Source organism: Delphinapterus leucas, chromosome 2 (genome assembly GCF_059928025.1).
Source record: "Delphinapterus leucas isolate spDelLeu-1000000601 "Yukka" chromosome 2, BTC_Dleu_Yukka2, whole genome shotgun sequence".
NCBI classification, from domain to species: Eukaryota; Metazoa; Chordata; class Mammalia; order Artiodactyla; family Monodontidae; genus Delphinapterus; species Delphinapterus leucas.
In genome coordinates this window covers 173218356-173234711 of record NC_143130.1, presented here as the reverse complement: position 1 = coordinate 173234711, position 16356 = coordinate 173218356, and the positions used below count along the sequence as shown (strand labels likewise).

The following is a 16356-nucleotide window of genomic DNA, read 5'->3' as shown; positions in this document are numbered from 1 at the left end:
TTAGAAAAATACAAACTTTATTCCAGAATATACCCAAAGCCACAAAACACAACTTTCAATTATCATTTTACTAATTCAGCAAGAACCATGAAATGCCAGAAGTCTATGTGGGCGATAGAACTCAGAAAGTTGTGATATTCATCCCCATGTTTAGGTGTCTGTCAAAGTAGAGGAAGTATGGCAAGCTCTATTCTGTAGGTGTTAACAATGGCATCGAGGGTAATTTTTACAATATTTTCCCTTTTACTGAATAGTCCCAAAAGTTAAGTGTTATTTTAATAAAAGGTTATTCTGCATTGCTGTCATATATTTTTACATATACTACAGGTATTAGAATTTGGAATTTCAGGAATGAAAATATGCACAATTGCATGTCCCTTGAAATAACCTAACATAAGGAGGTCCATCCCTCCATTCAAAGCATTTAAGATAACCATACTCAAAAGCTGGCCATCACATGCATACAGAGCAGTTCATTCCTAACCCTGCTAACCCATAGTTAAGTATGTTGACCACTTAAGGGTTTAAGAAATGTAGAATCTGATTTGCGTTTAGTAAAATGAGAAACATAAGATCCTAAATTCACTGAAAAACAACAGTGCCACCTGCTGACATTGGAGATAAAGCACCCACTGCTTTGAAAACCACCAGCTCTGAAAAGGAAGCATATCAACAGTACACTGTCTACATGCATGGAATAAATACAAAGAAAAGATACAGTGTCTATATAAACAGAATAAATATTTTGAAGAGTGGGTCAGTTAAAAGTTAATTATTAAGTACTACATTCATGTTTTCCTCCCTAATGATCAATTATATGAAAAACAAATACCTGATTATGTGAGATATGAATTAACACTAGGCTGCTGCTAATGGCACAATTAACCAGATATAGATCTTTTCTAAATGTAACCAAAGTAAATTCTTTCCCAAATCTTCACTTAGAGCTATAACTTACAAGTAGAAATAATAATATCACTGAAAAAACCAAAAACAGTCAAAAGAAACCAGCCAACTGTGGGATTGTGCTGTTTTTTTTTTTATTGTGTTTTCAATGGAGAAATACATCATCTGTTTACAAAATAGCTCTTGAAAAATACAAGGAGTACAGATACTATAAAACAAAGCAAACTCCAGTCATGAGACACTACGTACATCATGCGAAAGCAACAGTCTGATCTCCAAGTTATGAAAACTAGAATTAAAAAGTCACTACACAGAAAAGGTCCAAGTTCCCAGCTTGGCAAAACTTGGGTGCAGTTACATGAAACATTTAATAAACTGAATTCTTTTTCCCCAATGTGTAAACAAAATGACAAGACTAAATCTGTGCCTGGCAATTTCAATCTAACTCTGAAGCTACACAGAACACACAGACACCTTGTAGACTTCACCTGTTAGTCTGACCATCTTTTCTTCTTAGGTGGTAGGAGGAAGGGCAAGGTGACTGTGCAGAGCAAAGATGTGGGAAGTAGAAATACTGTATACTAGACATTACAAAGTATGGTGAAAAGAAAGCCTCAATTAATGCATAGCCTAAGGGGGAAAAGACTACACTCCAACTTCGGAAAATTAATTTAGAAGGATAGGGGAAGAGTTTAAGTAATTGCAGTTTAACATGAAAAATGCACGTGTGATAGAATGGAGCACAATGGAGGATTCATAAAACATGCTCATCAGAAAAATCTGTTAGGTTTGCTTTGTCCAGATTAAGAAAGAATAACTAAGCTTATCAACATCTGGCATCCCTCATATTCTGTAAAGATGAATGCTCTGCTGCTTAATTATGTGGAATTATTTATTGATAGGATAAAACAAAACGAAAAAAGGAGTAGAGAGCTGACTAGATGTCAAGTGCTTGCTAGAAATGATTTTTAAATGTTTCTACATGTAAAATTTACTGACAAATTTTGGTCAACCATTTAAAAATAAAAATTGGTTTAAAATTCTTGGAGAAAATGCCTTTTTGCCCACATGTTTAAAATTGAAAATCAACTTTACTATAGTCAGGAGTTCTGTGGAGTGTACAAAATTCCTCATATTTAGAGATCAAATGGCCGTCCAAGATAGATATCATGTTTCACAGGCATTATTTTTAGTCACCCTAAAATTTCAGCCACGGGACCAAAATTTAGTGTTCTGTGTGCCATGTGGCCACAGGGTCACTGGTTTCACACCATGGCTTAAGAAAATACTGGCATTTTGTTTTTTATGAAAGAAGTCCTACCTTATGCATACAAGCAAAAAGGGGAAAAGAAAAAGAATGGGGAGGGAGCGAAACCTTTGTTTCAAAGACAAGATATTGAAGGCAAAAGAATATGGAGCTTTAACAAGCTCAAAGAAAAATATTCGTTGGCTGATCGCTGATTTGTATGCACTCTAAACAATTCTATAAATAAAACCAATATAGCATTTCTTAATCATGACCCCCATCAAAACGAAGCATCTCCTAATTATTCTTTCAATGTCAAATATATACCCTAGAGTCGGCATTTCATTTTTAAAGGTTACAGCTACCTCATAGATGTGCTCTTACCCTTTCTCTGAAGTACAACAGTGCGCCACTGCACAGTGGCATCCAATTTGAAGACTAATGGCAAAGGAAATTCTTCAGGAAAAAGTGAAAATCCATCAAGCCGAAAATCTAAAATTAGTTCTACTTTCTAATTAAAAAAAATACATAAAAGTGCATCATCACAATAAGGAATTCTTATGCCAGTTTGTATTGCAAATTTTCCAAACAATGCAGCAAACATAAACCCAGTCCAGATGTCAATTATGAATACAAATATAGCTTGAGGTTTTTTTTAAAGGCAGTAGTTTTTTGAAATCGTTAATGTAACTGTCGCTAACACAATGATCGCAGGGCTCCCGGCTTCACACACTAGCCTGGACTCTTCCCACCAAGTGCTGATCAGCCCAGTAGGGAGGCCACAAAAACCTAAATCCGCTTTCAGTCGTGTCTAGTCTGGTACCCTCCATTCTCCTTTCTTAGCATTTGAAGACAACAGGTTGAGTTGGCAGATATTGTTTATGGACCCCTGAGGTTGTTTTTACCGATTCAATCTCAGTTTTATTGAATTCTTGATAACAGGAATAGGATTTGCAGGGAGAGCAGGGATATCAGAAAGGTCTGTACTGGATGTTTTCTGAGAATAAAAGCAAAGAACACAACATTGTTCAAAGTACTATAACTTAACAATGAGACTTACTTCCCACTGCTTTACTTCCTAAGAAATAGACAGGACCTTAACATAACTATTAAAAATTTAAAGAAAAACGCTCCAAAATGTTTTCGAAATGAAGTGTAAATAAACATGCCTATTACTATGAAATTGTTTGTTCTAACACTTGTAGAAATTTTCAAATAAGTAGCAATATTTTAGTAATATTTTAGCAACATACAAAAACTAATTTCAAATACAGCTTTAATAAACACACTCCTCCAACACCACCTATAATATACTTATTAAGTTCATGTTAAGTTATGTTTACTTGTAAAAACACTAACAGCTGTAATATTAACTGGCATTGGAGCACCCCCATGTGGGAGAATACTTAAAGTTCACCTTACACACAGGAGCAGCAGTAGCAGTTAACAGTAGTGAATGTATTATTTTCTGACCCTGTGAATTAAAAATTAAATCTACACAACTGAGCAATAATTTGATTATTCAAAGTTTAGGGAGGTTTTATTATGTTAAAAACAACTAAATCACAAAGCCTTCTTTAACATCCAAAAACATAGAGGTGGCATTTTTAAGTGTTTTATTATGGAAAATTCCAAACATACACAAAAATAAGAGCATTATATAATGAACGTCTATGTATTCATTATCCAACTTCATCAACTGTCAGATCAAAGCCAATCCACAGTCCTCACACCTTCACTCCCAGATTATTCTGAAGCAAATCCCAGAGATCCTATTATTTCATCTGTAAATATTTCAAGTTTATCTCAAAACAAGGATTCACTGTTAGACACAGTCACAATATTATAATCACCTCCCCAGAAATAAATATGCCCCTTATATCACCAAATATAGGGATGTATTTTTAAAAAACTTTTTAAATCAATATAATCATTCCTTTTATATTATATAACTGGGTGATTTTTCTCTCAATGGCTCTAGGGATCTTTTCATTAGAAAGAAAATTCTAATTCCTTATAAAAAGATCTAAAAGGCAAACACCCACGGGTACGAATCATGATAGTGATGAAGTCAATAAGACAAACTATGAAAATAGTTCCCTAGAGATTAATGTGGCAAACCAAAAGGCATGCAATTATAACCACAGAACTTAAGTCTGACAAGCAAGTTTGTCCGTGTATCAGTATCAAGCACAACACTTCCTAATGTTGTTGGGAGTTACTCCACCCCACAAAATTTTTATTAGGTAAAGGCTATGAAAATAAAAGACATTTCAGAAAGTAGTCATAATATTTATATCACTAGGGACTATGAATGTTAACAGCCAGCAAAAACATGTTGTAAAATGATCACATTAAAGTAACTCTGAACCACAAAGCAGCACAGTATCACTGTCTCATCAGTTCAGCAGCATCACTGGGCGGCAGTTGTCATCCCAGTTATTTTGTAGAGGTTAACCAGTCTAATGTCTACTTAAAGAAAATATTTCCTTTATGTCAGAGTTTGACCTAGACTTTGGAGTGTATTTAATTTGAAAGGATTCAAGAAGAAAACAATTATTTCACAAACAAAATGAAGGTTCACAAATCAATGAAAAGAGTCCAGGTGCCTACTCTATGCAAGGGACTGTCACAAGTAGAATTTCTAGGACAAATGAAAAAATAATTTTAAAGAACTATGGATTACACTAAATTAATAATTGAAAATCGGAGGTGAAAAGTGAGGCAGAAGCACATTTTGAAAATTAAAAGGTATTTTTTAAAAAATCCATGAAGAATGGTTTTAAGTTCTAATTTAAATTTCACTCTCTGACCTATGAACAAAACCTCTACGTGAAGACTACACATTGTGCAGTGACGGTTTAAATGATCTGCAATATCAAACAGCATGTAAGGGGAGGAGTCAGCATCCTGACAGTGCGGAAGAACGGTTCCATCATATCCAGTGCTACCTCCGAATACAATAAATACATCTGCAGGCTGGCAATTACTTTCACAAAGATAACTTTATTCAACTTCTGGATGTGCTCATTTTAATTCATTACACAACACTAATCTTAACAACATTTATAAAATTCTCCTTGCTTTTTGCACTTAGTACCTGAGAGGCCAACAGGGAAGCCGCTGTCTGAATGGTTTCTGATTGAGTTGTACTTGTCTCTGTATCAAGTTGTTCCTGTGAGACAAAGAGGACGGGGGAGGAAAGAGACTTAAAAAAGGATAAAAGAACATAACTGGGTTTGGTGGCTAATAAAAAAGACAAATTGGAAGACAGGAGGGATCAAGAGAAAGATGTGACTACATTACAAAATCATCTATCATCATCAAAGGGTTAATCATCAAAAAAAGCCTCGTAGGTTACTTAACCATTTCAGATACACATAAATGTCTATCTGCCTACTTAAACCTTATAAGGCATGGTCAAAATATCTCATGACTTTCCAACCAACTCCAACCTGGACATTGTAAACAAGCACTAATTAAAGACACGTACATGCATATTATAAAACGTTGCCCAGACAATAATTAACAGAATGTAAACCCAAGCTCAGCTTCAGCTATGTGAAAAAAATAAAACTCATTCAGTACTATTAAATAAAATTACCCAGAAAGCACAAAAACTGCTCCCAGGCCTTTAATTAAAAGTAGAAAATGTCTCTAAAACATTCCTCCTTCCTTTTGGTTTCTCTTGCCCTTCTCAATAACCAGTGCACTGATTCTACTCTAAGAATCATCAGAAAATACAGGGTGAACTGTTGTCATTCCACTGCTCTAATCTTTTTTAAAGCAGTGGCCAAAAATAATACATACACACACACACAAATGAAAATAAACATACAAAAATTTGAATTTCTATAAAACTATATAATAATAATACAATGAAATACCAAATTTCTCCTATGAAATTGAAAAAGGTAAACAGTGTACTAGAAATGGAAGACTGCAGTCTCTCTGAAGCACAACTTAGCAATACATATTAAGTTTTAAAAGCATCTATTTGTCCCAGTAGTTCCTCTTTCATTAATTTATCCTAATAAAATAAACATAAATGGATGGCAGGTATTTAGCTACAGCCAACATTACAGTAGAAAAGGGCAACTTCCTTTTTTAACAGAAACAACTGCTAACAATAGGGAACTGGTTGAATAAAATATGGTAACAGCCTTAAGACAGCATTCTATGCAGCTATTAGTAATATTTGTCGATTATTCAATGGCATGAACAATTTTTCTTGGTTTACAGAGTGAATAAAGATTTGAAAGCAAAACACACTGGTATATATGCACACACAAAATCTATAAAGACACCAAAAAGAATACTTGCTAAAATATCTATCATGGAAATCAGGATAATCTGGGGAAAGGAGGAAGATTTCCAGTTTTTCTACAACAAGGACAAAAAAGTTAGAAGTCTTCAGTACATTTCAGTTTCTGAAAAAATGACGTTCAAAGTCTAATACGTTGGCTAAACCAATCTTTCCTACCCCATTTACCTTGATTTAAGCCCCTTGCGCCACAGCTTCTAGCCAGAACTGTGTGCCAAAAACTGGTTCTCTAAACATACCACACTCTCACCCCAATAGTGAGGTGAACTTCTCATCCTGTCCTACCCCAAATCCTCTGTATCCTTCAAGGACTACCCCAAATCCTATGTCTTCCTTCTATGAAGCCTTTACTAATTCTGCAGTCTTGCCTCTCACCACCCCCACCATCCTCAATTACTTCTTCTCTGATAACGTAATTAACCACTTCTACCCCTTATCTTCCCTACTTAAATACAAGTTCCATTGAAAACAGGAGCATCTCACTCATCACTCTATTGCATTTGGTACCGACCAGATAACCCCGCATCTAGTAGGACCTCATACACTTGAGGAGTTAAATTTCAGTGCTACAAATTAACAGTAAGAAGGGACAAACACTTCTCTAAAAACAATACTGAAAACCTAAAACCTATACAACGAAATACAGTGCAATATTATAGACATTTCTATCACATCTCTGTACTCTTAATTGTGTATGTATTCCAAGGCTAAATTAGTATACCTTTGTTTCTGTTTTATCATGTCCACTCAAAGCAAGACAGTTAGCATCTTCACTTGTTTCATCCTGTTTTTAAAAAAAAAAGCTTTATTCTCTGAAATGAAAATTTAGATTATTTGCCAATCAACGCTTTAATTTATAAAATTTTTTAAAGTATAAAAATAATTAACCTGTAAGATCGATCAAGTATGTCCTTAAAATAGGTTACTGGTTCACTTAAATTTTTTTTTCATTTTAACCAATTTGGCTTCAGTTTCTACCAAAATTTTAAAAAAGAACAAGAGGAAAACTGTTATTGCTGATCATCACCACCTGAAGTATATTCCCCAAACCACTAAGTTCATAAAATATTTTTTGTAAGGAAGAGAAAAAAAAGAGTTCCTTGATCAAACAACTTAGGAACTTGGAATACTATCACCCCCTTTCTGGGAGATTCACACACATTAGCACATAAAAGGTTCTGAGAAGTTCTAGAAAGAATCTTTTCTTTAACTTTCCTAAACTTAACCACAGAATCCCCCTGGCTTAGTATGTCTTATTAACATCCTGAAGGAGGTCTGAAAAATGTTCTCCTCAGGTCTTATTTTTTTGATTTATTATAATGCTATTTAAAACAAACAACATATTTTTTTGGTAAAGAGGGAAAATGGGAAACCAAAAATGGTTATACTTTCCCATTCCTGCAGTGACTTGCAATAAACATCACTTTCTTAAGAAAAACAATTTCGGCACTAATTTCTCTGCTCTCTTTACTAGGTAGAACTAAAATTTAATTTTAAATGTGGCTTTAAAACAAGACATAGAAACCACGGCTAACCTACAGAGTAGAAAAGATTTAACACCAATATCCACCAATTCCCATAAGAACTTTATTTGTATCCTGCAAACATACAAACATAAAAAATAGTAACGTAAGTTACAACTGGGCAAATTTCAATACCGACTGGATATGTGACACTATGGAATCACTATTAATATCGGTACATATACTGATCGCTGTATACATACACCGATCAGTATATGTACCAATATATATATCACACACAAATATATATGGTGATAATATACTGTAGATGTGTTTTTGAAATATTTATGGTTGAAATGACATGCCTGGGATTTGCTTCATAACAATGGGAAAGGGAGTAGATTTATAGATGAAAGAAGACTGGCCTTGAGTTGTTAACCATTAAAGCTAAGTGATGTAAATATAACTTGTTCATTACAATTTTGTACATGTTTGAAATATTCCATAACTTTAAATATATATATACATATAACATCATTTAGCCATATAATTCAGGTGACAAGGCAAACTTCTTTTCTATTTTTATTTTACATTTCTACCATCTATATGTATTTGAAAAGCTTTAGTATGTGATAAAAATTAAGTAGAACTAAAGTACTTGACAATACCTGAAACTCTCCTATCTGTATACATGTTAGTATATTATTAATTGAGTAGGACCAGTGTTTCTTTCTGGTTTACTAGAATTTCTAATACCAAATACTCATTAACGGAGAATGAATGACCCAGTAGGAGACCTTCAAAATCAGAATATTTGTAATAATCTTCTTCAACTTTAGCACCATGAGATTTAGGCCTGGGTTCTAATCCTGGCTCTGACTTTAATTAGCTTTGTAAACAGGAAAGCTATTGAACCTCCAGTTCTTCTGGGAAAGGAGATTAGTCTATGAGATAACCTAAAATCCTAAGATCCCTTACATATCTTAAAATGCTATTTTTGTTAGTCAACTCCATGGAGCTGCCATAAGCAGGACTCAAACTGTGAGAAAATACATAGCACAGAAGATTGCTGGGGGCAGGGGGCGGGGAGTGATGAACCTATATTTTTAAAGATACTTAAGAAACATGAATCAAGGATCTTAATTTACTTACAGATTTGAACAAATAAAAACTATTAAAAAAAAAAAAAGCAATGACATAATCAGGGACATTTGAGCCCTGACTAGATATTTGATATTAATGAATTGTTCCCTTTTTTAGGTGGGTTTACTTTGTTTATACTTTTCTCTTTGTAATTATTATCTTTTAGATACACGATTTTAAAAATACTAAGGAAATGATATGACTGAAGTCTGGATTTTGCATCTAAATAATGCAAGTACAGGGGAAATGGAAAGGAAAAATAATTAAGGGTATAGTGGCTGAATTCACTATACCTGAAATTGCATGATGGGTACATGAAATGATTCTCTTGTGTATATTTAAATTTTTCTGTACTAAGTTAAAAAATCCTATATTCCTATTGCCTCTCTAAACTAGACATGAAACATGAGTGTTTTCTACCAAGGTAAGTGCAAACGAAATTATAAGCATTGTACTGATATATATTTTGGAACTCTCACAGGGTAAGGAATGAAGCCATTAACATTAAGGAAACAGAATGACAGGTATCTAGAGTTATGCTTACATATACCTTACTAAGGCAAAAAGAAATGTGAATTCTGAAATGCTCTGACAACTCCCAACAAATATCAATAAACAGAAAGTGGCATTACACCAAAACTACATTCTTAGGTTGCTGTACAACACAATCATGTAGAATGGGGGCTTTTAATAAAAGATTACTAGGCCTGGAGAGTCTGATTCAGTGTATCTGGAGGAGGCCCTAAAATCTGTATTTTATAAAACAAAAACAAGGGCTTCCCTGGTGGCGCAGTGGTTGAGAGTCCGCCTGCCAATGCAGGGGACACGGGTTCGTGCCCTGGTCGGGGAAGATCCCACATGCCGCGGAGTGGCTGGGCCCGTGAGCCACGGCCGCTGGGCCTGCGCGTCCGGAGCCTGTGCTCCGCGACGGGAGAGGCCGCGACAGTGAGAGGCCCGCATACCGCAAAAAACAAAAAGCAAAAACAAAAGAAAAACAAAACAACAAACCCTGAAAAACTAATTCTGATGTACAACTGAGGTTGAAAATCACTGCCTTAAGAGATAATTACAGAGACAAATGTATTTCAGAATACACGGTGTAAGATATGATATACTATGCCCATTTTTCATTCGCATTTAGCATCATCAGAGTGACAAAATTCATTAAATTATTCATGTGTAGTTAACAGTGACTGTTTCCAAAAAATCTAAAACAAAAGGATTCAGAATAAGCTAGGAGTAATACTTATAAAGACAATAATCTTTCACTATTAAAAATCAAAACACTGCATAAGATACCTAGTTTTTTCCACCATTCTAAAGAAACCTTCATGTAATGCATTAAGTTCCTAAATAAAAAATTATCAACCAAAAATCACAACAAAACTGGTGTTTTTTGGGCTATCATCTCTTGGACAATGGTCAAAGTTTAATTAATAGAAAAACACAATGAGAGTGACTCCAGGGAACAATGAAAGTGTGTTATAAGCCTACGTCTATTTTAACACAAACATCAAAATCAGTGTACACTTTTAACGGTTTTCCTAAAACTATCTGAGACTTTGACAAGGTAAACCAGCCACTATAAAAAGTGGAAGTATTGTTAGAAAATTTCCTGAAGGGCTGGAGGATACAATCATTCAAGGTACCAAAACTAATCTGACTTCGCAGCTTATGGTCAGTCATTCAATAAGAATTCCCTGAGAACCTCTCATATTCAGTGACCCCGTAATACCAAGTACAGTGTAGAGGCTCCAAAACTCCACCTGGATCAAAGCAAAAAACTGTGTCCAAAGGGGCCACCAAAGAATTGGTACACATGAAACATACAGTTATAAGAGAATAATAAATTAAGATGAGATGTAAATCCATGCTAAGTTGTGTTACAGCCTAGACATGCTACAGAAATTTAAACAAGAAACACAGCTTTATGAAAGAGTTAGACAGTGAAAAGAGTAGAAAAGGGTGAAAAGAACTCTGGCACTAAAGCACTACCTAAAAATAATCTAAAAGCTTTCCTCCATGCTGCCTCTCAACTTGGGCTCACAAAGGTTTTCTTCCACTGGATTTTAAAACAGGTAAGGTGGTATTCCCATGGCTAACTAACATATAGATACCTCTTCTGTTTTGGTTTTCTTGGGACTCTCCTCTTTATGAGGTGAGGATGTCCTCTTGACTCCTACTATAGGATTAGGTGTCTTTGTTGCTGCATTTCCTGAAGGTCTTGGTGGTGGGTTTACCAGACGTGTTGAAGAAACAACTCTGGAGACCGTAGGCTTTGGTGGTGACGAAATGGCTGGTTGTGTGGCAGTTTGAGGAATGCTTTCACTCGATGTACCTAAGTAGTAAGTACATAAATACATAAAAGTTAAATCCTATCAACATCAAGTTACAAGTAAAGCTTTTTTATTTTATTCATAAGTTTACAGGTAAATAATAAAATGGTATTAAAAAACTGAATTCAAGCTACTTAACTAACGAAGCCATCTTTCAAAATGAAGGCTACAACCAAATATAATGCAAGTATTTTCAAATCTGTCAATCTCCTTACCCCCTGAGCTTTCACTGGAATTTACTTGTGGCACAGAAACTTCAGTAGCCTGTATGTTGGTCACAGATGCTGCTGTTACAGCTGGAGCAGGACTGTTTCTGCTAAAAATGGGGAAAAAATTAAAAAGTGAAAAAAGCAAAGAGAGATGTATAAAATTCAATAATAAAATGTAGTATGTGCAGAAGTTATTCTCTAAAGTAAATGATCCTTTAGTTTTACTTCTCATACGTATATATACATCAGTAACTAACTTTATTTCATAAAATATAATCAACAATCAAAAGCACAGAAACATTCTAAAGCAGTGCTAGTCAACAGAACTTCCTATAACTATGACCTATACCTACGCTACCCAATATGGTGGCCACTATACAGATGTAGCTACTCTACACTTGAAACAGAACTAGTGGGAAATGGAATGTTTAATTTCATTTAATATTAATTAAGTTTAAACTGCCACATGTGGCTAGTGACTAACATATTTGACAGAACAGCTAAAAAAAATCTGTTCTTATTTGACTTGGGGTAACTGACTTAAATGATTTGGGGTATAAGAAAATACGATCAAAATCTGTAAAGAAGAAAATGGTCTGAGAATTAGAAATAAGTTTCTGCATACAAAACGTAAAGGTTCATGAAACCCTAAAAGCCCATCCAGTGGCCCATATAAACAACAAAGGATCTCAAAACCCAATCCCTCCTTCAATGTTCTGGATCCCACTCACTCCTGTCATCTCAGGAAACTCAAATCACCTCTCCTTCACTGTCCTATCTATTCAACTTTTCTGTCTCAAATAAATCCTATACATTAGCGTTTAAATAATCTCATTTTTATTATCTCCTGAAAGAAAAAAGCAAAAAGTCCTCTGTGGTTATTCAGTCTCCTTCAACTACAGCTTATTCAACTCCCAACTGTTGAATGATGATGCCATGAAAAGGTGGGCAAAGCTAGAGGACTTAGATTTTTGGTGCATACATGACATTCACAAAGCTCCACAGAGCTTTGGAGCTCACTGGTATATGGAAGTAAATGAGGTCAAGAGAGTGGGTGATGCCACACCCCCAATAATACAAAGAAGGCATAAAGGACTAACGAGAGAGCCCCGAAAGGCACAAACATCTAACGATTAAACAGAAAAGAAGAACTGGTCAGAGAACAACCACAGATTCAGGAGAAAACCTGAAATAGCAAAGCGGCTAGTACATAATAAATACTCAGCATTTGTTGAGCAAATACACATCTATTTTACATTCATGTGCACAAACTCAAAAGTACAGAAAGCCTTTTATATAACTCCCAAAATTCTTGTTAAAATTTTTGCTTTTTCACTCAAAAAAAAGATGATGAAACCATTAAAAATAAAAATCTGGAAGCTAATGCTGTACAAATGAAGAATTGTTTTAAAACTACAAGATTTAGGGGCCACGTTGACGCCTAAAGTCTCCAGGTTACGTATGACTGGTCTAAAAACACATCACACATTCAAAGTCCAAGAGAATAAAACTAAATTCATCATCTACTGCACCTCGGCATGTTCTATTTCATACGAATCCAAAGATTCATCCCAACCTTCATCTTTGCCATCGGTTATACTTTAACAATCCAATTTTTAAAACTGCTTTTTTCAAAACATTAAAATATAACATGCATTCATAAAAGTGTTCATGGTTTAAGTATCAACTCATTGAACAAAGGGATGGGCATAACCGTCACAATTTAAAATAATAGCAGTACCACCAGAATCTATAATAAACAGCTCCCTTTGAAAATACAGTAGTATATCCATTAAAAAATAAATCTGCAATGATAACACTATAAGGATTTATGGAAGTTAAAGATAAATATGGCTTTTTGTGTTTTAATTTTTGCCAACATAAGCCATGCTTTTCTTTCGAAATAAAAATGTTTAGCTGCTTTAAATGTTCCTAAAAAGACTTAATTCTTCAAAAGAAATTTCCACTAAAACCAGCCCACATAAATCTCACCTTCTTTAGAAGATCCCTAATATTTTTCATAGATATTTTCCCCCTGCTACACAGGTAATAAGCATCTCCAGGACAGAAACGTGATCTTGTCCCTCTTGTCTGGTTCTCCTTAGCACACCATACAGTTCACCACAGGCAGTAGGTATTTCAACATATGAAACTGGAGGGGTTATTCAAACAGCCACTCCACTTCCTTTCCCTTTTTCCTTACCCCTGAGAGCTGCCAGAACTGTTCAATGGACTGGTCTTCATAGCACTGGTAGGTGAAGGCACAGACATGCTGTTATCACTGTCCATAGACAAGTCGAGGCTGCTGTCATTCAGAGGTGTCAACCTGACACCTTCTGTTGAATGCTGCAATTAATAAAATATTTAATCAAATATACCTTTATTTTATCTAGACCTTTTAAACATAAACATCTTTTACTTAACTGATAAATGATTTCTACTAAAGAGCACAAATCAATATGTTTATGATAATCAGAAGTGTCATGCTGACTATAAAAGGTGAAGAGTTGGGACACACATACTTCCTGACTTCTAAGGATGCTCAACTTAACTACAGTTCTTCAGTGGGAGAAAAAGCGAGAAAAAAAATGCTATAATAAACCTACACACTGAATGTAAAATACACTGCAAATTAAAAAGCACTTTAATATGAAAACACATGTATCTTAAATCAGAGGACTATTAATACATACACACACTCATATATTAGAAAAGAAGTCAATGGTAAAACACGATAGTAACAATGAGTATCTCTGGCCAGTTGGATTAGAAGTAATTTTTTGTTTATAGATTTCAAATTGTTTTACAATGAAGATAAAAATGTATAATTTCTAAAAAAACTATCATGCAGGTACAATTTAGTGCCACTCCTAGCTATTTGTATGAGTCTCTCAAAAGCAAGAGATTTCCAGTGCTCTACCTGCAACTTAGGATTCTAACATGGTACATTTAATAGTGTTAACTATCTGTTAGAATAAAAGCAAAACTAATTTTCTGAAAACTAAACTTCATGACCACATATAAATCCTAATGTTGGTCCTGCTTCTTAAAAATCAAAGCACTCAAAAACAGCTACATAGTGCAGGAAAAACCAAAAGCTAAAAAACTATAAATGGTGCTATGGGATAAAAGTTGATTTCTAAATTGACCAAAGTTTCTGTTTTTGCAATCAATGCTATTATAACATCAAATTGATCACTTCAGCTTTTTTTTTCAGAACACTATTAGTTTCAAGTGTTCGCTTACCTACAAAAACATTTTAATGGAAATAATTTGCATTATTAATAGAAACCCATACCCCATATGTGTGTGTGTGTGCGTGTGTGCGTGCATGTGTACACCCACACTCCAATTCCCCAAATGACAAGATAATCTAAATCTTTGAGTTAGCACTACAGAGACACCAGCTGTGTACATAAATCAGTATTAATCAAATGGGGAAGATGAGATTTGGGAACAGGGAGAGGAGAGAAAGGAATGCCTCTCGCCTATGAAGTCAGCTGTAAAACCAGTTTTTTAATATTGTAAAATAAGCACCTTTCCTATGCAAAAATGCTACCACTCTCACTCTCCACCAGACAAAAAATTTGTTCAGTAAGTAAATTATACTCCATTTCACACAGTTACCTGCCTGACCAGGTGATCAAAAAATAACCTGTGAAGTAACAGGCCAGTGTCGGGGACGATCAGTGAACATGAAGGTTTTAACTGGTCGGTCTGAACACATAACCTTCAAGCTGCTTTGCTTTGCCTCTGTGTCTATATCAAGTTTGGCACAAGAGACTTCAATGCCACAAAATCATAAATATTCTATCAAACTTTCTAATGAAGACAAATAAAGACAGAACATACTACAGGGAAATAAACACACATTCTTTGCATGCAGACTTAGGTCCAATTCACATCTCATAGTACATGACCCTGGGCAAATGTTTGAATCACTCTGTTTCTTCTATAATAGAGACAATAGCTCCAGGTTACTGTATCATTAAATATAGAATACACATCTTCTTTACTGGTACAGTGCTTTGCAAATAGCAGTTAATAAAAGGAAACTATTAATAAGAGTGCAAAGAAAAGATAAGAGTGCAAAGAAAAGAGCATTTAGTGTGTGCCAGGCACCCATCTAAACTACCTCTTACAGGCACTGGCTCATTTTAACCTCACAAAATACATAACGAGGTAGGTAAAATTAGAATTGTGATTTTAAGGCAAATCAAGAACATGATATTTGTAATACAACTTGCCAAAGTCTCACAGCTAGGATGCAATGGAACCTGAACCTGAACCAGGTAGTCTACTGCAAAATCCTTGCCCTTGATTTAGCTACTTTTGTATCATAATATATTCTATGTTTTAAGAAACAAAACATTATGAAGTTATATTAACTTCATTCCTCTCCTCCCAATCCCAGCCCGATAATGAACCATCATCATAGAATGCAGTTTTCATGCTCTAATGCATACTTGTATTTCATATTCTATCTTAAAAGATATATTGTAAACTTTATATAAAAGTATCAAATGATATATATTTATCTGTACTTTTTTTTTTTTTTTTTTTTTTGCGGTACGCGGGCCTCTCACTGTTGTGGCCTCTCCCGTTGCGGAGCACAGGCTCCGGATGCGCAGGCTCAGCGGCCATGGCTCACGGGCCCAGCCACTCCACGGCATGCGGGAACTTCCCGGACCGGGGCACAAACCCGTGTCCCCTGCATCGGCAGGCGGAC

The 16356-nt window shown here is 35.0% G+C and overlaps 1 protein-coding gene across 6 annotated transcripts in view; it reads right to left on the bottom strand.

Annotated features, from left to right (window-relative positions):
• Positions 1-1023: 1023 nt before the first annotated feature.
• The window catches only part of PAPOLA (poly(A) polymerase alpha), a 57451-nt gene continuing 42118 nt past the window's right edge, over positions 1024-16356 (bottom strand). For 3 of the 6 annotated variants that reach the window (XM_022576140.3, XM_089908185.1, XM_022576142.3), the window contains 6 exons: positions 13831-13973; positions 11634-11734; positions 11200-11420; positions 7198-7260; positions 5253-5327; positions 1024-3149 (listed from right to left, as the gene is read on the bottom strand). In XM_022576140.3, the coding sequence (XP_022431848.1) occupies positions 3054-3149; positions 5253-5327; positions 7198-7260; positions 11200-11420; positions 11634-11734; positions 13831-13973 (699 nt within the window). In that variant the 3' untranslated portion in view covers positions 1024-3053. Of the gene's footprint in view, positions 3150-5252; positions 6536-7197; positions 7261-11199; positions 11421-11633; positions 11735-13830; positions 13974-16356 lie in introns of those variants that run through there. The other 3 variants (XM_022576144.3, XM_089908184.1, XM_022576146.3) reach the window with 3 other exon arrangements.